This window comes from Oncorhynchus masou, chromosome 12, assembly GCF_036934945.1.
Source record: "Oncorhynchus masou masou isolate Uvic2021 chromosome 12, UVic_Omas_1.1, whole genome shotgun sequence".
In the NCBI taxonomy this organism is placed as follows: domain Eukaryota; kingdom Metazoa; phylum Chordata; class Actinopteri; order Salmoniformes; family Salmonidae; genus Oncorhynchus; species Oncorhynchus masou.
The window spans coordinates 20,036,188-20,061,802 of record NC_088223.1 but is presented as its reverse complement, the minus strand read 5'-3'; the positions used below and the strand labels follow the sequence as shown (position 1 = coordinate 20,061,802).

The 25,615-nt window shown below is 44.1% G+C and overlaps 1 protein-coding gene across 4 annotated transcripts; it reads right to left on the bottom strand.

Moving 5' to 3' along the window:
- Window positions 1–443: 443 nt before the first annotated feature.
- Window positions 444–25,404, bottom strand: LOC135549672 (polypeptide N-acetylgalactosaminyltransferase 4-like). Of its 4 annotated transcripts, XM_064979856.1 has the most exons (12): window positions 24,637–25,404; window positions 22,818–22,921; window positions 14,846–15,301; window positions 13,827–13,996; window positions 12,201–12,390; window positions 11,940–12,125; window positions 11,511–11,628; window positions 8,372–8,548; window positions 6,019–6,150; window positions 5,505–5,615; window positions 4,146–4,298; window positions 444–2,494 (listed from the first exon to the last, which is right to left on the bottom strand). In XM_064979856.1, the coding sequence occupies exons 3-12, from the start codon at window positions 15,232–15,234 to the stop codon at window positions 2,339–2,341; spliced, it is 1,782 nt and encodes a 593-aa protein (XP_064835928.1). In that variant the 5' UTR covers window positions 15,235–15,301; window positions 22,818–22,921; window positions 24,637–25,404; the 3' UTR covers window positions 444–2,338. The 4 variants fall into 4 exon arrangements, with proteins under 4 accessions (XP_064835928.1, XP_064835926.1, XP_064835927.1 ...); XM_064979854.1 differs by lacking the exon at window positions 22,818–22,921; XM_064979855.1 differs by lacking the exons at window positions 22,818–22,921; window positions 24,637–25,404 and adding an exon at window positions 24,407–24,506.
- Window positions 25,405–25,615: the final 211 nt, after the last annotated feature.

The following is a 25,615-nucleotide window of genomic DNA, read 5'->3' as shown; positions in this document are numbered from 1 at the left end:
AATTCTGATATTTTTTCCACTGTTCTTTTTCAGATCTGATGGATCAAGACTAATTAGTGGAAAAAAATATCAGAATTGTGCTGCCTGTGTAAACGCAGCCAATTTCACAAACAGTAATGGAGTAATTGACTGGAGTAGTGAACACTGAAGCCGTTGGTGTACCCATGTCATGTAATGAACTCAAGAATGTTTAAAATCATGATTGTTTTATTACTTACTGTACGGTAAAAAATGACATACCAATATTTATTGAACCACAAACAGCGTCAATTTCACCATTTGACATTCGGGTTGGTTCCTTCCATGGCCACCAGATGGTGCTAAAACAGTATATTTGGAAATACCTATAGTGAAGAAAACAGTGAAGTAAATATTTCTTACTTGCTTGTCAATCTTCAATGGAGTCGTGTGTCAGTGCTAAGCAAGAAGAAACACAAAATCAACACCTTTGGATTCTTGATTTTAATAGTCATTGGCCAGTGAGTTAAAAAGGCATTAATTGATCTCTTGAGCAATCTTTCAAAACTCCCAACTTTATTTGAACCCTTTCATGCTTCACCGGTACAAACATTCCCCACCGTCTCTTATGCTTATTAAATCGGTACAGTAGTTCAAATAAGCCCCATCCCATTCAGGTCCCTTCATACCAAAAAGTATCATTTACAAAAGGAAATAAAAAAGAATTCATAGAATCATATAAAAGCTTTGAAAGATCAACCATTCAGTACAAATATTTGATTTAAAAAAGGCCCTAGTGCAAAGCACCACAAAAAAAGACTGCATTAGGAAGAGCAGTCTTCGGCAGTATAGCTGATTTCAATAAGCACTTCAATGGCAACACACATGATTATTAATCTCCATTGGTTGTAGAATCCCAATCAAGTGAACCAGAAAAGTTATTTTAGGAAAAGTTCGGTTTAGTGGATTGAGCAGAGTGCTGGTGCTGTTGAAGTTTCAGGTACTGATACAAAGGCTGCATTGATGTAAGTCTGGGGAAGGGAAAAATAGCTGTTATTGGCCAAGAGGTTTGGAACTCTTTGTTATTGATCTATTAACTAATTTACCACCTGGTGATGTCACCAGGCAGTCAAAAAACTCCATCCATGCAAGACCTGCTGTTTAGAAAGTCCTGTGTAGATTTATTTTCAATCAGAAACTATCAGGAACCAACACTGATCACATTTTCTAGCTTTTACAGTGTTTGTTTCATCAGCAGTTGTACAATATGATACAAAACACAGGAAAAAAATAATTTTGTCTGCACTGGGCATTTAAGAGTATCAAGCCCTTGAGAGATCAACAACTGATGAATGCTACAGTAAGCAATGCCATGACATGTGCTAGCTTAAATGGTGAGGCTACGCAAGAGAGCAGACAATATTGCTGCAGACAAACACCCATATGAGAATATTGCTACTATGAAAGTGAAATTAACATGTTTTTGCTTTTGTTAGGCACAGTAGATTTTAGATTAAAACACGTTAAAAACTCCTCAGCAAATACAACTGTTCTGGTTTTTTAGGCACATTGTAGACACAGGAAATCAGCCTGTGTAAAGAATGTTTTTGCACAGCACAGTGAAGACTACCAAACAACCATGTCAAATGTCCCACCAACCTCAGGCAATGGTGAAATTGTACATAGCGCATGCTTAAGTGTTTCAAGTCTTGTTTGACCAGCCCAATCCGATCCTACCTTGAACACCGTCTTCAAACAGAACGCATGTAGCCTACTAGTGTCAGAGTCCACTTCATTCACACACACAAGATGAGGCTTGTATAGTAAGTCTCATATGACACCAAGCGTTTGGAATTATTTAGCTATCTCAAAGTGTTATATTTGAGTAACAAACCCCAGATTAACAACACATAGGAAAGACTAATCCTTTAGACCCCTAAATGAATCATATTTGTTTAGTAAACATTTTACTTTTTCATTTCAAACCCCAGAAACACCCTTAGATGACTTGTTGTGTGGTTTACCTGTAAAAAAAAACCCAACAAAAATAGGATTTAAAAAACATTGTTCAATGCAATAGTATTTGTTAGCATCTATGCTTATCCCACTGAATTAAAAAAAACTGAATTCCCATGACATTGTTCCTCTTTCAAACCAGTCTTTTTTGAACTGACACCACACGTTCAAACATTCTTATCGTTTTTCAGCCCTCACAGTGAGAGGAGGTAAACTGTAAAGGAAGAATTCCGACAGAGAGAAATATTTTCACCTCAGGTGTGGAGCCCATCTCTCACCCATTTGGTTTGCAAAGGCACTTTAAATTAGGACATTTATCAAGTATTCAGTAGTGTGCAGAGAGTCTCTCCCTCTCTCCAAAAGGTCACTTAGGGTGAGGTTCGTCCCTCCCATTCTCAAACTTCCAGCGCTGTTGCTTGTCCCCGGACGTGCAGATTCTCATCTGGACGTCTGTGCGCCCCTCGGCTGTGCGGTAGGAGGTGATACACATGCCTGAGTGAGGGTGGTAGAGCGTCCCGTCCTGAAGTGGTAAGAGACATCAGGTCATAGGCGGTGTGTGAGTTTCAAGCTAATTTTCATGATAAAAATGCACCTTTATAATAAACCATTCCATGCATCATCGTATTTTCAGACATATGGAAGACAGCCTACTATTCCTAACGTGATGATTACATTGGATAGTCATAATATAGGCTAATAATAGAATTCAATCATTGTTCACAAAAAGATGGCCTTTTATAATTTACGACACTTTATATGACTGAAGACATTAGCAGAATCTGTTTTTTTCCTTCTTTTTTTAAACCCCTTTTCTCCCCAATTTCGTGGTATCCAGTTGTTAGTAGCTACTATCTTGTCTCATCACTACAACTCCCGGGCTCCGGAGAGACGAAGGTCGAAAGCCATGCGTCCTCCGATACACAACGCTACCAAGCCGCACTGCTTCTTAACACAGCGCGCCTCAAACCCGCACCAATGTGTCGGAGGAAACACCGTGCACCTGGCTACCTTGGTTAGCGCACACTGCGCCCGGCCGCCACAGGAGTCGCTGGTACGCGATGAGACAAGGATATCCCTACCGGCCAAGCCCTCCCTAACCTGGAAGACGCTAGGCCAATTGTGCATCGCCCCACGGACCTCCCGGTCGCGGCCGGCTGCGACAGAGCCTGGGCGCGAACCCAGAGTCTAAAAATTATCAAAATGACCGGGTGGCCTACTCTGCTGATACTGATCAATGATCAATAAAAATACTGATCAACAGATCAATAAAAAAACGACATTGTCTGATCCATATAATAGGCCAAAAAAGGGGAGACAAATATAATATGAAATGATTGTCCAAAAACAAATGTGGCACTGACCCAATGATAAAGAGTGAACAATAGTCATAACATATATATGCACACTCACCAGTAATATGGCCGATGCTGTCCGCTAGTGCAGATAAGATAAGCTATGACGTTCAATCAATTAAGTTGAGAACGAAAAGACAGATTAGAGTATTTTATTTTGTTGTCTCTTTACAGCAATAGCCACTTGCTTTCCAAACTGTTTTCTCGCAATTGTATTTTTGAACATTGCGATATGCTTGGCTGGGCCTCTACTTTTCACTGGGTCGCAACTAAACAATGATTTATTTGGTATATGCCCTGCGTGCTGCCCAAATTGAAGGCCTTTCCGACTGCATGCAATGAGATTTAAAACAATCCACAGGTTATTTTTTATTTTTAAGCTAATGATCCTCTATGGCCAAACCATGCTTTCTGTTGCAGTAGCCTATTTTGAATGATTGTATTTATTTCTGTATAGACTGGAGTAGGCTAATTACAGTATATCATTTTGGCAATTTAATTCAATTTCCTTTAGGGGAAGCCTAGCCTTATGCGCACCCTGCCAATGATCCAGGTATAAGGCATTAGAGCAAACTGAAAACTAAATGTAGTATGAAGACCACTAATAATAGACTTATATAGCGGTTTTCAAGGACCCAAAGTTGCTTTACAACTAGAAAAGAAACCCCCAAAAAACTGTCATGTCTTTTCAAATTCGATCAGCCCAGTTGTCCATACTCAATACTATAAATGCTTTGTTTTTCTATGAATGAGTGAGTGTGTGTGTACGAGCATTCCTCTGTTAACATGAATCTTTATGCTTGCGTCTGCATCACTCACCTCTCTGAACTCCCAGATGATGGTGGGGGGTGTAGGGGTTCTGTCGTGGGGGCAGTGTGTCATCCCAATGTAAATCTGTCCCTCGGGGACCTCGGCACACAGCTCAGTCACAGAGTTATAGCGGATCTCCTTATGGGTCGTATACTCAAAGTACTGGGGGGAAGGAGAGAGAGAGGCATTTACATGCATGCTTTCTGAATTATAGTAATCACTGTCATCCTGGGGAATGGATCAATGTTTCCTCGCTGTGCTTCTGCTTATCAAATCAGCAGCTCGGAACATTAGCGTTCCACAGCTATCAGAGATTTCACCATAAGAATCTCTTCCCTTTGAGGGATTTAGGATTGGATTTAGGTCAAATTAATGTCTGTTGACCAAACATTTGTGTGCACCCCCCCCCACTCCCCCTCTCTGCATCTCCCCCTCTCTGCATCCCCCCCCCCCCCCTTTTTCATCTCTCCCTCTGAGAAATGGCTGCTGAATGGATCTCCATTGAGCCAGATTTGTGTGTACTGAACAGTCAGTGGGGTTCATCATGCTAATAAGAAGGCTACCAACCATTTCAATCACCCTGATATAAACACTGAGGTTGCGTCCCAAATGGCACCCTGTTCCCTATATAGTGCACTACTTTTGACCACAACCCATAAATCAATCTTCAACGGTCCGATCATTTGCTTCATTCTCCCCACATCCTATGTATCTTTCAGACGGGGTAACTGTGATTTCTATTAAAATCAAGAGTTCTCCCTCGTGTCTTGAAAAAAACATTTATCCAGCCTCGGACACTGTCTGTGGCTGGGGGTCTCATGTATCTTTTAAATGGCACTAGGGGGACCCCTGAAGAGAAGGTAGAGGTTCCCGTTTCTTGTTTCAGAGCAGGTTGTGGAAACACATTTTCAGTCACACACATGTTGCTTTTAGAAGTGGTGTACATCTGATGCAATGCATCAATGAGTAATCAGAGAGATATAGCTGGTGGAGACGAGGCCTCTGCCTGAATGCCTCACTACCCCGTTTATGACTGGACATAAAATATACATCCATACAGCCCAGCAAGTCTTCTTGGCTATTAACTAACTTGGCTAGAAAAGTTATACATCTTAGTTGAGTGTTTAAGATATCTGTAGATTTAGGATTAAAATATTGTTTAGGCCATTGTCTGGCAATACTAAAACAAAGTTTAAGATGTCTTCGTATCTCGCTTTGAAGCTAGATTCTAGATGAGGTGGATATTCTCCCGTGGTCACCGGATATCGTTGATATTCACAAAAACCACTCCGTCTGTCCATCAGGGAGACAGACGTGGGTCAGGGAGGGTTGAGAGACAAAATAAACAGACGTGAAATGTTATATCACCTGGTTGCCGCCCTGCCCATGGCAGCTGAAGAGGGAGACGTGCGCCCCTGTGGGATTGTGTTCCGGAGCGTTGTAGTCCAGGCACTCTGAATGGATCCCAGAGCTAAGCAACTGTGGTGAGGAGAATGATCTGGATTAGCCATCCATGTCTCTGCATTGCTTTCTCTTTGGGAGTTGAGGCTGGGTTTCTGTAAAGCACTTTGTGATAATGTAAAAAGGTCTTTATAAAATACATTTGATTGATTGACTGAAACAATTGCCTGAGGTGAAGTCAACACCTTGAGTCCACACCTAGACACTGTTATTGAGGCCACCTATATACATTTGAAAGAACAAAGTGCTGGATTATGCTGCCTGTCTACATTTTTTCAAGTGGTGCTCTGGTGTTTAGGGGAAAAAACTAAAAGAAACATATGCTGCCTGTCTACATTTTTTCAAGTGGTGCTCTGGTGTTTAGGGGAAAAAACTAAAAGAAACAGACAGTGACAGAGAGAGACACAGAACAGAGACTCACTGCGCCGTGCCAGCCATCCCTGTCCTCTGGTACATGCAGGTCAGGGTAGACATTGTTCAGGTACCAGTCAAAGCCGTTACACTTCAGTCTCTCTCGAATGACCACCCTCTCTGAGATGTCCCCATAGGTCTCCTGTGGAAAAATAACACACTTATTTAGCTAGCGCCAATTTCCACACACAACTCTAAAGCTACAGCAGAATAATAGGCTAAATCACCCTGCAATGCTAAATGCAGTTCAGGTCAAAGTTGACAATCCTAGGAGTGGTTTGATATGACACACCATATCATGTACACATACACTACATGGGCAAAAGTATGTGGACACCTGGTCGTCGAACATCTGGTCCACCTTTTGCTGCAATAACAGCCTTTGCTGTGCGGACATGCTTCCATTCAGCCACAAGAGCATTAGTGAGGTTGGGCACGGATTTTGGGCGATTAGGCCTGGCTCGAGGTGGAAATTCCAATTCATCTCAACAATGTTCGATGGGGTTGAGTTCAGGGCTCTGTGCAGGCCAGTCAAGCTCCACAGCGATCTTGACAAACCATTTCTGTATGGACCTCGCTTTGTGCACGGGGGCATTGTCATGCTGAAACAGGAAAGGGCCTTCCCCAAACTGTTGCCACAAAGTTGGAAGCACAGAATCATCTAGAATATGGTGTAGCGTTAATATTTCCCTTAACTGGAACTAAGTGGCCTAGACTGAACCATGAAAAACAGCCCCAGAGCATTATTCCTCCTCCACCAAACTTAACAATTCAGGCAGGTAGCGTTCTCCTGGCATCCGCCAAACCCAGATTTCTCCGTCAGACTACCAGATGGTGAAGCGTGATTCTTCACTCCAGGAACGAGTTTCTACTGCTCCAGAGTCCAATGGCAGCAAGCTTTACACCACACTAGCCGACGCTTGGCATTGCTTGTGTGCGGATGCTCGGCCATGGAAACCCATTTTATGAAGCTCCCGACGAACAGTTATTGTGCTGACGTTACTTCCAGAGGCCGTTTGGAACTCGGTAGTGAGTATTGCAACCAAAAACAGTTGATTGTTACGCGCTTGGCGGTTGAGCTTGTGTGGCCTACCACTTCGCGGCTGAGCCGTTGTTGCTCCTAGATGTTTCCACTTCACAATTACAGCACTTTCAGTTGACCGGTATAGCTCGAGCAGGGCAGAAATTTGAAGAACTGACTTGTTGGAAAGGTTGCATCCAATCACGTCATGTTGAATGTCACTGTGCTCTTCAGTACGGGCAATTCTACTGCCAATGTTTGTCTGTGGAGATTACATGGCTGTGTGTTCGATGTCACACACCTGTCAGCAACGGGTGTGGCTGAAATAGCCTAATCAACTAATTTGAAGGAGTGTCCACATACTTTTGGCTATGTAGTGTATGTAGCTACATCCTGGGCCGTTATCTTGAATATGTTTGAATCCTGGTTGGGGAATTGCTGTTGTGTTCTTAAGAAAAGGATTTCACATATGATAGGGTGTTGTTGAGATTGTTTAAGGAGGTAACGTTTGCCAAGGTGGCGAGTGATACCTGTTGTACTAATGGGAGCAGTGGGACTCCCCACCTTGAACAAACCAAAGGGAGGGAATTCAAACACACGTCAGATTGGGGACACTAAAACTGGATTATGCAAAACATTTTGCAACAGAAACAATAAAACATGCATTTGTTATTGGTCAGATTCAGGTAGGTCGTACTCCCACCCCGTTTTGGCCCATTTGCTTCCGATTGGACAAAAACTACTTTGGTGGTTTAAACCAAAACCACTGTGACCACATTTTTCTTCAAACAAAACAAACCACCTTGATAAAGGCCTATATGTAAATGACACCCAAATGAATTCAAACCTGCCAGTTCCAGCTGGCACCCAGTCTCCATCTCCCTTTGGTAAGGTAATGTTTTGTTTGATCAAAGATCCCTGGCATTAATAATGTAATTCATTTCAGTGGTGAAACCAAGAAACATGAAACCTTGATGTCAGCCAACAAAAAAAACCCACACACACACACAGATGATTCCTCTCACACCCAGACAGCACCTCATCAACACTGCTGACACCTAGACAGGTGAAGGAACACCTCCAACCAAGTTAATCCATTACAATATATAGCCAAGTCTAAGGTGTTCCTTCCTTGGTATAGCCTAACCATCACACCTTTAACTAGAGCATGACCTACTTCTTAACACCTGCTGGAATTATGCACTTTACAATAAGTTATTTTGTCGCTTTATTACAATACATCAAGTTTGTTTATTGCTTTATTACATTACCATAAGTTAGTTAATCACTTTACAATAAGTTAAGATAGCATTTTATTGTAAAGTGTACTACAGTACTTTACCTTTCTGGCCGGGGGGTTTCTGTTGTAGAAATGCTGTTTATAGGTGTCCATCCACACCTCTGCAGCACGGACCGTGTTCTGGAGGAACTTGGGCCTGGCATAGGGTGCTTTCTTTGGGAAGACGTGTCCCACGTGAGAGCAGGGGTGGATCTCCAGAGAACCTCCACACTGCCACACCTGTGGAGCAGATGAACAAAACATAGTAAATGACATGATACACTGCTCAAAAAAATAAAGGGAACACTAAAATAACACATCCTAGATCTGAATGAATGAAATATTCTTATTAAATATATATTTTTTTTTTTACATAGTTGAATGTGCTGACAACAAAATCACACAAAAATGATCAATGGAAATCAAATTGATCAACCCATGGAGGTCTGGATTTGGAGTCACACTCAAAATTAAAGTGGAAAACCATACTACAGGCTGATCCAACTTTGATGTAATGTCCTTAAAACAAGTCACAATGAGGCTCAGTAGTGTGTGTGGCCTCCACGTGCCTGTATGACCTCCCTACAACGCCTGGGCATGCTCCTGATGAGGTGGAGGATGGTCTCCTGAGGGACCTCCTCCCAGACCTGGACTAAAGCCTCCGCCAACTCCTGGACAATCTGTAGTGCAACGTGGCGTTGGTGGATGGATCGAGACATGATGTCCCAGATGTGCTCAATTGGATTCAGGTCTGGGGAACGTGCGGGCCAGTCCATAGCATCAATGCCTTCCTCTTGCAGGAACTGCTGACACACTCCAGCCACATGAGGTCTAGCATGGTCTTGCATTAGGAGGAACCCAGGGCCAATCGCACCAGCATATGGTCTCACAAGGGGTCTGAGGATCTCATCTCGGTACCTAATGGCAGTCAGGCTACCTCTGACGAGCACATGGAGGGCTGTGCGGCCCCCCAAAGAAATGCCACCCCACACCATGACTGACCCACCGCCAAACCGGTCATGCTGGAGGATGTTGCAAGCAGCAGAACGTTCTCCACGGCATCTCCAGACTGTCACGTCTGTCACATGTGCTCAGTGTGAACCTGCTTTCATCTCTGAAGAGCACAGGGCGCCAGTGGCGAATTTGCCAATCTTGGTGTTCTCTGGCAAATGCCAAACGTCCTGCACGGTGTTGGGCTGTAAGCACAACCCCCACCTGTGGACGTCGGCCCTCATACCACCATCATGGAGTCTGTTTCTGACCGTTTGAGCAGACATGCACATTTGTTGCCTGCTGGAGGTCATTTTGCAGGGCTCTGGCAGTGCTCCTCCTGCTCCTCCTTGCACAAAGGCAGAGGTAGCGGTCCTGCTGCTGGGTTGTTGTCCTCCTACCGCCTCCTCGTCTCCTGATGTACTGGCCTGTCTCCTGGTAGCGCCTCCATGCTCTGGACACCACACCGACAGACACAGCAAACCTTCTTGCCACAGCTCGCTTTGATGTACCATCCTGGATGAGCTGCACTACCTGAGCCACTTGTGTGGGTTGTAGACTCCGTCTCATGCTACCACTAGAGGGAAAGCACCGCCAGCATTCAAAAGTGACCAAAACATCAGCCAGGAAGCATAGGAACTGAGAAGTAGTCTGTGGTTATCACCTGCAGAACCACTCCTTTATTGGGGGTGTCTTGCTAATTGCCTATAATTTCCACCTGTTGTCTATTCCATTTGCACAACAGCATGTGAAATGTATTGTCAATCAGTGTTGCTTCCTAAGTGGAGTTTGATTTCACAGAAGTGTGATTGACTTGGAGTTGCATTGTGTTGTTTAAGTGTTCACATTATTTTTTTGAGCAGTGTATATCATTGTAGAGTATCCCTTCACGCACAGAACGAGCAGTATGGCTGGTGGCATTGTCATGCTGGAGGGTCATTGTCAGGCTGGAGGGTCATGTCAGGATGAGCCTGCAGGAAGTGTACCACATGAGGGAGGAGGATGTCTTCCCTGTAACGCACAGCATTAAGATTACCTGCAATGACAACAAGCTCAGTCCGATGATGCTGTGACACACCGCCCCAGACCATGACAGACCCTCCACCTCGATCCTGCTCCAGAGTACAGGACTCGGTGTAACGCTCATTCCTTTGACGATAAACGCGAATCCGACCATCCACCCTGCTGGGACAAAACCGCAACTCGTCAGTGAAGAGCACTTTTTGCCAATCCTGGCTGGTCCAGCTACGTTGGGTTTGTGCCCATAGGCGATGTTGTTGCCGGTGATGTCCAGGCTCTCTCAGCCTATTGCGGACAGTCTGAGCACTGATGGAGGGATTGTGCATTCCTGGTAGTTGTTGTTGCTATCCTGTACCTGTCCCGCAGGTGTGATGTTCTGATGTACCGATGTACCGATCCCTGTGCAGGTGTTACACGTGGTCTGCCACTGTGAGGACGATCAGCTGTCCGTCCTGTCTCCCTGTAGTGCTGTCTTAGGTGTCTCACAGTACGGACATTGCAATTTATTGCCCTGGCCACATCTGCAGTTCTCATGCCTCCTTGCAGCGTTCCTAAGGCACGTTCACACAGATGAGCAGGGACCTGGGCATATTTCTTTTGGTAATTTTCAGAGTCAGTAGAAAGGCCTTTTTATTGTCCTAAGTTTTCATAACTGTGACCTTAATTGCCTACCGTCTGTACGACCGTTCCACAGGTGCATGTTCATTAATTGTTTACGGTTCATTGAACAAGCATGGGAAACAGTGCTAAAACACTTTACAATGAAGATCTGTGAAGTTATTTGGATTTTAACGAATTATATTAATAAGACAGGGTCCTGAAAAAGGGATGTTTCTTTTTTTGCTGAGTTTAGATGAACAGCAAACGCCACAGGCACTGAGAAGTTGATGCCATATTAAATAGACTGTGTCCAGGCACTGAGATGATTGGGGCGGCAGGGTAGCCTAGTGGTTAGAGAGTTGGACTAGTAACCGGAACCAAGCTGACAAGGTACAAATCTGTCGTTCTGCCCCTGAACAGGTAGTTAACCCACTGTTCCTAGGCCGTCATTGAAAATAAGAATTTGTTCTTAACTGATCTTGCCTAGTTAAATAAAAGGTACAATAAAAAATTTAAATGATGATGCCATATTAAATAGACTGTGTCCAGGCACTGAGATGTTTATGCCATAGTGACAGTGTCCAGTACTCACCCTAAAGGACAGTTCTAGGTTCTCTCCTCCCCACACATCCATGCCCATGTCATATGTGCCAAGGTGCTCAAAGTACGCCTTGCTCACTGCAAACAGCCCACCAGCCATGGTAGGAGACCTGAGAGAGAGAGAGCATGGAGTCACAGAGAGACTTGAAGACTTTTAAAATGACCTGTCACCTGGCCAAGAGGGCAGCTAAAGTAAAAGCAATGTTTTGGTCTAGTTGCATCACCAATCAAACTAGATAACTGATTAACTCAAGGATTGGAGGAGAGAAGGAAAGATGCATTTCAAACCACAAGGCCGGAGAGTATTTGAGTTGGGATTATAACTTTTAGTCAGATCAAAAGTGGTGCACTACATAGGGAAAAGCTTGCCATTTTGGACACAGACAGAGATCTCATTTTGTAATCAAACTGATGACCAGACCTGATAGGTTCGATGCGGGACTTGCGTTTCTTGCGTTCGACCTCAGGGATAGCGTGCCACTGGAAGGTCAGCCTCCAGTCGAAGCCTCCGATCATGGGCTCATCTGTCTGCATGTAGAACTCAAACGAGTTCCAGTCAATGGTGTCGATCACCGGACACACGATAGTGCTCTCATTCTCACCAATCCTGGAGGGAGGAGAAGGGACACATGAAACTGTAATCACATTGTCAATATGGTGGCTATGTGACACACACACACACCTCTCCAGCAGCGGCTCGATCCAGCCGGGGACACACTCGCAATGACAGTCCAGGAAGGTCAGTACGTCACCCGTGGCGTAGCTGGCGCCGATGAGCCTCGCCCTGACCAGCCCCTCCCTCTTGTTGGTGCGGATGAGGCGGACACGCTCCCAGTTACTGATGTACTGCTCCAGCTGAGACTTCAGATAGACTGGGTTTCACACAGAGATAGATGGTCAAGGCTTCACTCTCTATCCCTTCCCTCGCTCACGCACTACCCTCTTGCACAACCCTCGCCCTCTCGCACTACGCTCATGCACTACCCTCGCTCATGCACTACCCTCGCTCATGCACTACCCTCGCTCTCTCGCGCTCATGCACTACCCTCGCTCATGCACTACCCTCGCTCTCGCGCTCATGCACTACCCTCGCTCATGCACTACCCTCTCTCTCGCGCTCATGCACTACCCTCTCTCTCTCTCGCGCTCATGCACTACCCTCTCTCTCTCGCGCTCAAGCACTACCCTCTCTCTCTCTCGCGCTCAAGCACTACCCTCTCTCTCTCGCGCTCAAGCACTACCCTCTCTCTCTCTCGCGCTCAAGCACTACCCTCTCTCTCTCTCGCTCAAGCACTACCCTCTCTCTCTCGCTCAAGCACTACCCTCTCTCTCTCTCTCTCTCAAGCACTACCCTCTCTCTCTCTCTCGCTCATGCACTACCCTCTCTCTCTCTCTCTCTCTCTCGCTCATGCACTACCCCTCTCTCTCTCTCTCGCTCATGCACTGCCCCCCCTCTCGCTCATGCACTGCCGCCCCCGCTCATGCACTGCCCCCCTCTCGCTCATGCACTGCCCCCTCTCGCTCATGCACTGCCGCCCCCGCTCATGCACTGCCGCCCCCCGCTCATGCACTGCCCCCACCCCGCTCATGCACTGCCCCCCTCTCGCTCATGCACTGCCCCCCACCCCGCTCATGCACTGCCCCCTCTCGCTCATGCACTGCCCCCCACTCTCGCTCATGCACTGCCCCCTCTCGCTCATGCACTGCCCCCCACCCCGCTCATGCACTGCCCCCCTCTCGCTCATGCACTGCCCCCCACCCCGCTCATGCACTGCCCCCACTCTCGCTCATGCACTGCCCCCCACTCTCGCTCATGCACTGCCCCCCACTCTCGCTCATGCACTGCCCCCCACTCTCGCTCATGCACTGCCCCCCCACTCTCGCTCATGCACTGCCCCCACTCTCGCTCATGCACTGCCGCCCCCCCCCGCTCATGCACTGCCCCCTCTCGCTCATGCACTGCCCCCCTCTCGCTCATGCACTGCCGCCCACCCCGCTCGCTCATGCACTGCCGCCCCCCCGCTCATGCACTGCCGCCCCCGCTCATGCACTGCCCCCCTCTCGCTCATGCACTGCCCCCCTCTCGCTCATGCACTGCCCCCCCTCTCGCTCATGCACTGCCCCCTCTCGCTCATGCACTGCCCCCCTCTCGCTCATGCACTGCCCCCTCTCGCTCATGCACTGCCCCCCTCTCGCTCATGCACTGCCCCCCCTCTCGCTCATGCACTGCCCCCTCTCGCTCATGCACTGCCCTTCTCTCCCAAAAAAATCTTCAATCAGGCAAAGCCAGTTTCATGCTCCGTCTCACCTCGGTCACTAAAGTCATCTATGAGGATGATCTCCCTCAGGAGGACAGCGGGTGTGCTCTCCAGAACACTGTGGATGGTCCTGAGCAGGGTGGACCAGGCCTCGTTGTAGAACGCTATGATCACTGACGTGGTCGGCAGACGGCGGTAGTCAAACTTCTTAGCTCTGCATCTGTACTCAAATGAGAGAGAGTTGTTGTTCGGAGGATCAGGTTATAAACTGACTGCAAGACTGACCACACTATCAGTGGCTCATTCGAGTTATTTGAGAGTTGCTTTGGTCAATGCAGGAGAGGAGTATTTGGTGTCATTCCTGTTGGGAGCTGTGGAAACAGCAAGAGGCAGAAATGTTAAGGGAAAGAAATCACACCGATGTCCCACATGCCTGAGCAGTTCTCATGTAGAGATCGAAAGAAAGAAAAAAAAGAAAAGCCAGTCAGGGAAGTAGGCTACTCTCTGTAAAGTAATGGACAGGCAGCTTGTATGCCTTAAAAAAGGATCCTGGCCTCACTCCAAGCTGACAGTGAGCCCAGACAGATTCAGTGTTTATTGGAAGCTGACAGTGAGCCCAGACAGATTCAGTGTTTATTGGAAGCTGACAGTGAGCCCAGACAGATTCAGTGTTTATTGGAAGCTGACAGTGAGCCCAGACAGATTCAGTGTTTATTGGAAGCTGACAGTGAGCCCAGACAGATTCAGTGTTTATTGGAAGCTGACAGTGAGCCCAGACAGATTCAGTGTTTATTGGAAACTGACTGTATGCCAACAGTATGTTTCTGCAATCAGTAACAGATGGTTACTGGTCTAAACTACTGTTCCAGATGAATGACATTTATATAACATTTAAGTCATTTAGTAGACACTCTTATCAAAAGTTCTAGGGTTAATTGCCTTGATCAAGGACACATCAGATTCGGTTACTGGCCCAACGATCTTAACTGCTAGGCTACCTGATTGTACTGCTGGGAGGGGCGGGGCTCTCTATGCCCTGTGTTGAGATGAAGATCATTTGGCTACTCACTCTTTCATCCTGCTGTCCTTGATGTGTCGGTGCAGGGAGATCTTATCACTAACAAAGATATTAATAGCGTATCTTTCCACGCTGTCCTCTTCCTGCTTCCTCTCCTCCGGGCTGAGGTTCAGCCTGGTAGCCTGGCCCCACTCCCCATGCGCGTTGGCGTCCGCTGGCGCCTTCACGTACACGGGCCTGGCCAGCTGCTCACCTCCCTGCTCCTCTACACGGGAGAAGTGCCTGACCAGCAGGATGCGGCCCCCTCCGTCCTCCCCTCCATCGGCCCCTATGGAGGAGGCGGTGGAGCGGGCTAGGAGAATGTAGCCCAGCCATAGCACCCACAGCAGGAAGAAGGTCTTTGCTAGGAAGCCCAGCTTCCGGGACCAACGCACCCTCATCGCCCCCAGCAACCAGTCACGTGGAGTTTCACCAACTGCCACTCAAGAGTGCCCAGGCCACACAGCTCTGTGGAAAACACAACAAACAGCAAGGAGGGCTGAGAAAAGGTTTAGGTCCAGTTTGAAGTTTGGCCTACGATGAAAGTATTAGATACCTTGAGCTGAGTTATAAGTGGATCCATGACAGTGAACCATTAGACCTAAACCACTTAAAAACAGGCTGTAATAGGAACTACCAGGTGAACAAAAAGGAGATCAGTCGTAGTTCATTCGAAAATCCATCCGGTTTATTACAAGTTGCAACAGGGAGACACCTCCAGCGCAGAAGCAGAGAAAATGTCTAACTGGCCTCTTGGAGACTGGACCTTCACATCCCATTAAGACCACACCAAATGCTGTGTAAACACCAGCCTGAGAGGCTTGTAGGAAGACAAAACTAAAAAGGCAGTGACTTTGTCAGCTGCTACAGAATCAGTGTTCATAGAATGTCATCAATAGGACAGTGAATAATCAGTGTGTCCTCGGTCTATTTACCTCCAGTCTGGCGTCAACCACTATCAACAGATATGAAAATAATCCAGAACAAGTCTGGCGACCATCAACCTGCACCTTGAGTGTTACAAATATAACACTGGAAATGCTGTATTACAGAAAGTCCAACACTGTGTTGATTACTCTAAATTATCATCTTAAATATTTCCATTACAACAGCTGAATAATACTGATCATAGTTATGCATAACTGTGATAGAAATCATTATGACAGTGGAAGTTGGGGACAGGCCTATCTGTTGATTAAAAATGTTGATTCATTAAAATTCTCACTCAGAGCATTCCACATGACAACAAGATTTGATTAAACACAAAACGCTTAAAGGCTAATGATTTTATGTTAATTTCTTTCCACTCCGTGGCAGCGCTAATGCTTAACAGAGACGTCTGTTTACTGCTAAATGAGAAAACACTGCTAATGATGCCGCTCAAATTGACTGACAAATTCAGGGCTAAATGGGAGCTGAAATTAAATAGAAATAGCAAAGATCACTGGTGGAATTATAGGCTGCTCCGCTGTGGTGTTGAGATGCTTCAACATGGAACTTTTTGGGCGACCTGACCAAATTTACATAGAAATGTGAGTTGTATCTGTAATTCTCAGTGAAAGCAAGTCTAAGAAGAGGTAGATCTGTTCTATTTCTATGCTTCCCGTTCTTCAGTTTTGTACACCAGCTTCAAACACAATATTTTTTGTTATGGAAAATATATATTTCACAGTGGTTTAGATGGTACAATGATTCTCTACACTGTTTTGTCACAAACTGAAATGAGGCAAACAATTAGAATCTTAGCTACCAGGAAATGGCAGAATGATTTCTGTACATTGCATCTTTAATCAAATCCAACATTTTATACAGGAAACACATATTGTACACCCTAGAAAGTTTTGAAAAAATGGTTCCAAAGGGGTTCTCTGGCTGTCCCGATGTGAGAACCCTTTGCAGAACCCTTTCCACAGAGGGTTCTACATGGAACCCAAAAAGGTTCTTCAAAGGGTTCTCCAATGGGACAGCCAGAGAACCCCTTTGGAACCATTTTTTCAAAGCGTACTATATAGCCAAGGTTCTCTAAGGTGATAGGGTTAGGCAACAGTCTAGGCCTAATGTTGTTCTAATGTTCTTCTAGTAGTAACATGTAGGCTTAGATACAGTCAGATAGCTCAACTCAAAAGACAGGCATACCAGAGGCGAATCAAAGAGGGCAGATACTGCTACACCCGTCGCCAGCATCACTGTCATTGAGTGTAATCACAGTATTAATATTTCAGCAGGGATACTCAGTACAGCAGCAGTGACTGACTGAGGCTTTAGACAGTAACTTCCACATGCTTTTATCCACTCTGTACCTTTCCACTCTGAAAATAGCCTACATGTGATGTGTTCCATTCACACATACTCCAGCGTCCTACTCTACCATTGAGATTTTTTCCATTATGAAGGCTAGACTGCTTTACTATAACGTCGTAAATTTAACTCTGGAAAATATTCAATATTTGATCATGACAGGGAAATTCTGAGAGGATGGCAAGAATGTTACCCCCTAAATAGATTTTTTATATGATAGGCCTAAGCCAAAACACCCTTAAAACATTGACAGATTCAGGTCTTTCATAAACTGAGGAGAGTATTTGCTTGATGTGCGCTGCAGCATTGCTCAGTCACTAAGCATGAGTCTCCATTTCAGTTCTTCGAGGCATTACCAGGCCCATGCCTCTTTCTTCGAGGCTTGGGGTTACAAAATAGAGAATGCCACTAAACAAAACCTCCTTTATATTAGCAGTCCATCACAACTTCCTCCCACTGAATCTGATAGCCCTTGGTGTGTCTGGGGAGGGAGGGATTCGTCCCAGCAGCCTAACAGAAGGCTTAGGGAGAAGATCTGCCTCCTCTTTGGAGTAAGACTGCGGGAGTTCTGAAAAATCCAAAACAATTAGGACTAAGCCACAAGCTACAGGAGGCTGTGTGTCCACCATCGCTTGCTGGCTACACAGCCCCGTTGCTACACAAACACTAATCTAGATACCACCTTATCAAGCATCTTCTGTCAGAGGGGATTTTAAAAAGGGAGTATGGACAGCCCTTGCAGTGTTTAATCTCATGAAGGTCTGACTGACCACAGCGCAGATGGATGGTTTGCTGCTGTTAAGAGTATAGGGACTGTAGAGTTGAGTGTACAGTAGGCTATAGAGTAGTGTACAGTAGGCTAGAGAGACTATACAGTAGTGTACAGTAGGCTGAGACTGTACAGTAGGCTACACAGTAGTGTACAGTAGGCTTCACAGTAGTGTACAGTAGCCTAGAGAGACTACACAGTAGTGTACAGTAGGCTAGAGACTACACAGTAGTGTACAGTAGGCTGAGACTGTACAGTAGGCTACACAGTAGTGTACAGTAGGTTAGAGAGGCTACACAGTAGTGTACAGTAGGCTAGAGACTATACAGTAGTGTACAGTAGGCTATAGAGTAGTGTACAGTAGGCTAGAGAGACTATACAGTAGTGTACAGTAGGCTGAGACTGTACAGTAGGCTGAGACTGTACAGTAGGCTACACAGTAGTGTACAGTAGGCTACACAGTAGTGTACAGTAGGCTAGAGAGGCTACACAGTAGTGTACAGTAGGCTAGAGACACTACACAGTAGTGTAGAGTAGGCTAGAGACACTACACAGTAGTGTAGAGTAGGCTAGAGACACTACACAGTAGTGTACAGTAGGCTAGAGAGACTACACAGTAGTGTACAGTAGGCTATAGAGTAGGGTACAGTAGGCTACACAGTAGTGTACAGTAGACTGTACAGTAGGCTACACAGTAGTGTACAGTAGACTACACAGTAGTGTACAGTAGGCTAGAGAGACTACACAGTAGTGTACAGTAGGCTAGAGAGACTACACAGTAGTGTACAGTAGGCTAGAGAGACTACACAGTAGTGTACAGTAGGCTAGAGAGACTACACAGTAGTGTACAGTAGGCTAGAGAGACTACACAGTAGTGTACAGTAGGCTAGAGAGACTACACAGTAGTGTACAGTAGGCTAGAGAGACTACACAGTAGTGTACAGTAGGCTAGAGAGACTACACAGTAGTGTACAGTAGGCTAGAGAGACTACACAGTAGTGTACAGTAGGCTAGAGAGACTACACAGTAGTGTACAGTAGGCTAGAGAGACTACACAGTAGTGTACAGTAGACTACACAGTAGTGTACAGTAGGCTATAGAGTAGGGTACAGTAGGCTATAGAGTAGGGTACAGTAGGCTACAGAGTAGTGTACAGTAGGCTACAGAGTAGTGTACAGTAGGCTAGAGAGACTATACAGTAGTGTACAGTAGGCTAGAGAGACTATACAGTAGTGTACAGTAGGCTAGAGAGACAATACAGTAGTGTACAGTAGGCTATAGAGACAATACAGTAGTGTACAGTAGGCTATAGAGACAATACAGTAGTGTACAGTAGACTACACAGTAGTGTACAGTAGACTACACAGTAGTGTACAGTAGGCTAGAGAGACTACACAGTAGTGTACAGTAGGCTATAGAGTAGTGTACAGTAGGCTACAGAGTAGTGTACAGTAGGCTAGAGAGACTACAGAGTAGTGTACAGTAGGCTAGAGAGACTATACAGTAGTGTACAGTAGGCTATAGAGACTATACAGTAGTGTACAGTAGGCTATAGAGACAATACAGTAGTGTACAGTAGGCTATAGAGACAATACAGTAGTGTACAGTAGGCTAGAGAGACTACACAGTAGTGTACAGTAGGCTAGAGAGACTATACAGTAGTGTACAGTAGGCTATAGAGTAGTGTACAGTAGGCTATAGAGACTATACAGTAGTGTACAGTAGGCTATAGTAAAGTGTACAGTAGGCTATAGAGACTATACAGTAGGCTATAGAGACTATACAGTAGACTATACAGTAGTGTACAGTAGGCTATAGAGACTATAGTAAAGTGTACAGTAGGCTAGAGAGACAATACAGTAGTGTACAGTAGGCTATAGATACTATACAGTAGTGTACAGTAGACTATAGAGTAGTGTACAGTAGACCATACAGTAGTGTACAGTAGGCTATAGATACTATACAATAGTGTACAGTAGACTATAGAGTAGTGTACAGTAGACTATAGAGACTAGAGTAGTGTATAGTAGGCTATAGTAAAGTGTACAGTAGGCTATAGAGACTACACAGTAGTGTACAGTAGGCTATAGAGACTATAGTAAAGTGTACAGTAGGCTAGAGAGACAATACAGTAGTGTACAGTAGGCTATAGAGTAGTGTACAGTAGACCATACAGTAGTGTACAGTAGGCTAGAGACTATACAGTAGTGTATAGTAGGCTATAGATACTATACAGTAGTGTACAGTAGACTATAGAGTAGTGTACTGTAGGCTATAGAGACTATAGAGTAGTGTGCAGTAGACTATAGAGACTAGAGTAGTGTACAGTAGGCTATAGTAAAGTGTACAGTAGGCTATAGAGACTAGACAGTAGGTTATAGAGACTACACAGTAGTGTACAGTAGGCTATAGAGACTATACAGTAGTATACAGTAGGCTATAGAGACTAGAGGTCGACCGATTAATAGGAATGGACGATTAATTAGGGCCAATTTCAAGTTTTCATAACAATCAAAAATCTTTTTTTTTTTTACACCTTTATTTAACTTGGCAAGTCAGTTAAGAACACATTCTTATATTCAATGATGGCCTACGAACAGTGGGTTAACTGCCTCGTTCAGGGGCAGAAAGACAGATTTTCACCTTGTCAGCTCAGGGGATCCAATCTTGCAACGTTACAGTTATACCTTACAACTAGTCCAACGCAATAATGACCTGCCTCGCTCTCCTTGCACTCCACAAGGAAACTGCCTGTTACGCAAATGCAGTAAGCCAAGGTAAGTTGCTAACTAGCATTAAACTTATCTTATAAAAAACAATCATAATCACTAGTTAACTACACATGGTTGATGATATTACTAGATATTATCTAGCGTGTCCTGTGTTGCATATAATCTGACTGAGCATACAAGTATCTAAGTATCTGACTGAGCGGTGGTAGGCAGAAGCAGGAGCAAACATTCATTCAAACAGCACTTTCCTGCGTTTTGCCAGCAGCTCTTCGTTGTGCGTCAAGCATTGCGCTGTTTATGACTTCAAGCATATCAACTCCCGAGATGAGGCTGGTGTTACCGAAGTGAAATGGCTGGCTAGATAGCGCGCGCTAATAGCGTTTCAAACTTCACTCGCATTGAGCCTTGGGGTGGTTGTTTCCCTTGCTCTGCATGGGTAACGCTGCTTCAAGGGTGGCTGTTGTCGTTGTGTTCCTGGTTCGAGCCCAGGGAGGAGCGAGGAGAGGTACGGAAGCTATACTGTTACACTGGCAATACTAAAGTGCCTATAAGAACATCCAGTAGTCAAAGGTTAATGAAATACAAATGGTATAGAGGGAAATAGTCCTATAATAACTACAACCTAAAACTTCCTACCTGGGAATATTGAAGACTCATATTAAAAGGAACCACCAGCTTTCATATGTTCTCATGTTCTGAGCAAGGAACTGAAACGTTAGCTTTCTTATATTGCACGTTTAAGTTCTTCTCCAACACTTTGTTTTTGCATTATTTAAACCAAATTGAACATGTTTCATTATCTACTTGAGGCTAAATTGATTTTATTGATGTATTATATTAAGTTAAAATAAGTGTTAATTCAGTATTGTTGTAATTGTCATTATTACAAATACATTTTTTGTTTGTTTTTAAAAACCGTCCGATTAATCAGTATCTGCTTTTTTGGTCCTCCAATAATCAGTATTGGCGTTGAAAAATCATAATCGGTCGACCTCTAATAGAGACTATACAGTAGTGTACAGTAGGCTATAGAGAATATAGAGTAGTGTACAGTAGGCTATAGAGAATATAGAGTGGTGTACAGTAGGCTATAGAGAATATAGAGTAGTGTACAGTAGGCTATAGAGAATATAGAGTAGTGTACAGTAGGCTATAGAGACTATGGAGTAGTGTACAGTAGGATATAGAGTAGAGTACAGTAGGCTATAGAGAATATAGAGTAGTGTACAGTAGGCTATAGAGAATATAGAGTGGTGTACAGTAGGCTATAGAGAATATAGAGTAGTGTACAGTAGCGTATAGAGACTATAGAGTTGAGTGTACAGTAGGCTAGAGACTAGAGTAGTGTACAGTAGGATATAGAGACTATGGAGTAGTGTACAGTAGGATATAGAGTAGAGTACAGTAGGCTATAGAGTTTAGTGTACAGTAGACTATAGAGTAGTGTACAGTAGGCTATAGAGTTTAGTGTACAGTAGACTATAGAGTTTAGTGTACAGTAGACTATAGACTATAGAGTTTAGTGTACAGTAGACTATAGAGTTGTGTACAGTAGACTATAGAGTTTAGTGCACAGTAGACTATAGAGTTTAGTGTACAGTAGACTATAGAGTTTAGTGTACAGTAGACTATAGAGTTGTGTACAGTAGACTATAGAGTTGTGTACAGTAGACTAGAGTTTGGTGTACAGTAGACTATAGAGTTTGGTGTACAGTAGACTATAGAGTTTGGTGTACAGTAGACTATAGAGTAGTGCACAGTAGACTATAGAGTTTAGTGCACAGTAGACTATAGAGTTTAGTGCACAGTAGACTATAGAGTTTAGTGTACAGTAGACTATAGAGTTTAGTGTACAGTAGACTATAGAGTTTAGTGTACAGTAGACTATAGAGTTTAGTGTACAGTAGACTATAGAGTTTAGTGTACAGTAGACTATAGAGTTTGGTGTACAGTAGACTATAGAGTTTAGTGTACAGTAGACTAGAGTTTGGTGTACAGTAGACTATAGAGTTTAGTGTACAGTAGACTATAGAGTTTAGTGTACAGTAGACTATAGAGTTTAGTGTACAGTAGACTATAGAGTTTAGTGTACAGTAGACTATAGCCATCTGGAGAAGGACTTTAATCCAGCCATAATATTGTATTGTTTTGTGTGGTGGAATGAATTCTGCTACTATGCACAAACCAGTTGGGCTAGAACCAGTTGGGCTAGAACACGGAACAGGGCTGCGCTTTTGCTGTGACATCCATCTCAGAGACCAGTCAAACAAGTTGCACTGACAACAGTAACTGCAAGTTAGAAAATAGGTGTCAGTACATTCCTACACACTACTGTGTGATTGTATCTGTGTCACTGAATGGTACAGTGATTGGATTGGTACACTGCAGATGAACAGCTGGACAACCTGAAACATGAGGGCCAATATGTGAGAGTTTACTCGCTGTTAACTTCTTTCCACAATGGAAATAAGTCTGACTTGTTTGTGATATCACTGTCACATTTTTAAAATGTATATACTGTGTGTTTTTTCAACCAGCAAATAAAATCAACCTCCAGCACTGAAAAACCTATGACAAAATACATACTAGTACATTCTGTATTTTACCATGATGTTATCAGTGTCACTGAATGGTGTAGGTTAAAGTTGCCCCCCCTCCCCCAACGTTGATCTTGGGTCAGTTTTGCATTTACCCCCCTAATGGTTAGAATGGGGGGAGGGGATGCTGATCCTAGATTTGTACCTACGGGAAACTCCTCCTCCCCCCGGAGTGTCACTGGTACACCAGAGAGGAACAGCTGGCCAGCTTCAACTACAAGTGCCAACAGGCTTATGTGAGCATTTACTCAGTGTAAACATTCAGCATTGAAAAACATCCCTCAATGACACAAACGACTCCTCAGTGATTAAGCTAGACCTACACACTGTAGTAAGACCGACGGCTGGACGTATCAAACTGGATCAGGAGGTTGATAAGTGTTATATAAAATGTATTGTACAGACCTCCATCACACTGACGCAAATAGACTATAGCCTACAGGGAAAGCTTGTAGTTCAGCTTCAGCCTACTTTCTCTTTAATAGACGTGATGCATTTTGCATGCTGTTGACTCAAACTGTAAAATGATAACTGATGTCTTGTATGTTGACAGGTTTAGTTTAGTTATTGTTTTCCCAGATGTTAAGGTTGTGGTCTGAGTGCAGGGAGTGAGCAGAAGATCCATCTTCAGCAATCAGCATGACTACCTTTTGTTCCAACAGACTAGATAGCTAGTTCAAGGAACTTGACAGGCATCAATTATAGACAATGCTTATCACTGTAATGCAAATATGCTGAGAAGGTTAAAACTGCAGAGAATCTAGATCCTCTTCAATTCAGATTAGACGAGCTTTACAGTGAGCTATAATAACTAGTTCATAGCTGGGAATGGGAATGATAGCTTTGCACACTCTTGACATTATTTCAATGTCAAGAGTGTGGTTTAAAAGCATTAGAATAAATAAACACCAGTATCCATGTGAAATTAGGGTATAGAAAGCACACTTGCTAAATCAATCCTGTTGTTACAAACGGTTTGTTACAAAATAACATTAGTAAAAGTTATTTGCATGGACATGGGTTAGGTTAGCCTAGTTCAGCTGTCAAGATAGAAGTTCTAACGTTAACTAACTAGCTAAATGAACTAGCTATCAGATCTGAGAGATAGTTATCTAATCAGAGACTCAAACGTTAGATAGCTTGTTATACACCTGACGTTCGCTAGCGTATTACTCACTTGGAGCTGGATGTCCAGTCAGTCATTTTCGAGAACAAGAGACTTACACATCAACTAACGTTAGCCACGTTTAGCAAAACGTCCTGTAGCAAAAGAGAAAGCTATCTGCTAGCCAGCTGACGGACCTCCTTGATAGATCTCGTCCAGGGCGACCATTGGTGCTAGCTAAATTACCTTGCTTGATAGATTACACCTGATTAGCCAAGTGTGCAAATTAATATAATTCTTACCTTATCATTCCACTACATTCCGTGTTCTTAGAAACTTCTCAGGATTTTCTCTAGTTTGCATCTGTCTTCTAGCTCTGACTACAGCTGTCAGTAAGCACAAGGCACAACCACGTCCTCCACGTTGATGAGCGCGGGCTAGCTGGGGATGTCACTTTTACGTTCTGGAATTTAGGTAGCCAGCTCTTGTTTTCACTCGATTTCAATAGAAGCTTCTTCAAGCTGTGTACTCAATTAGACACCAGACTAAATGTAGGCGTACTGGAAAATATGTTTTACTTTAAAACCGCTTGTTATTCCAGAAATGCAGGTTTGCTGACTGAGCAAGTGTAGTTGGTTGGTCACCAGGAAGTTAGAGCTAAACATAAAAATAAATTAAAAACACGTGAGCATAGCATTGCGGGGAAAAATAATATTTCATCATTTTATAAAACGTGATGTCCACTTGTAACACTTTCTGTCATAAATAATACATAAAAAATGTAGCTAATTGATCTTATATATTGTGTGTGTGTGTTTGGCGTTATGTGACACTTTACCAGTTAATCCATATCTCTAATAGTGTGTATATATATTACTGTTCAAAAGTTTGGGGTCTCTTAGAAATGTCCTTGTTTTTTAAATTAAAGCAACGTCTTTTTGTCCATTTAAAATAACATCAAATTGATCAAAAACACAGTGAAGGAAAAGCAGCCAACAAGTGCTCAGCATATGTCGGAAAGCATTCCAGTTGAAGCTTGTTGAAATAATGTCAAGAGTGTGCAAAGCTATCATCAAGGCTGTCACGTCTACTCCTGCTCTTCCTCTCTGGCAGTCGTTGTCGCCAGGTTATTCATTACCACACCTGTTACGTGCGCCTGCGCTTCATGAGACTCACCTGGACTCCATTGCCTTGCTGATTTCCTCCCCTATATCTGTCACTCCTTTTGGTTCTTTCCCCATGTGTTATTGATTCTGTATCAATCTTTTATGTCTGTACCTA

What these genes read in the sequence shown, in the direction of transcription:
- LOC135549672 (XM_064979856.1), bottom strand. Translation starts at nt 15,234, where the DNA reads ATGAGGGTGCGTTGGTCCCGGAAGCTGGGCTTCCTAGCAAAGACCTTC. An exon ending in TCCCGCATCGAACCTATCAG is followed by an intron (nt 11,629 to 11,939) that starts GTCTGGTCATCA and finishes TCTCTCTCTCAG; the next exon opens with GTCTCCTACCATGGCTGGTG. An exon ending in ACCTAGAACTGTCCTTTAGG is followed by an intron (nt 8,549 to 11,510) that starts GTGAGTACTGGA and finishes TCTGCTCCACAG; the next exon opens with GTGTGGCAGTGTGGAGGTTC.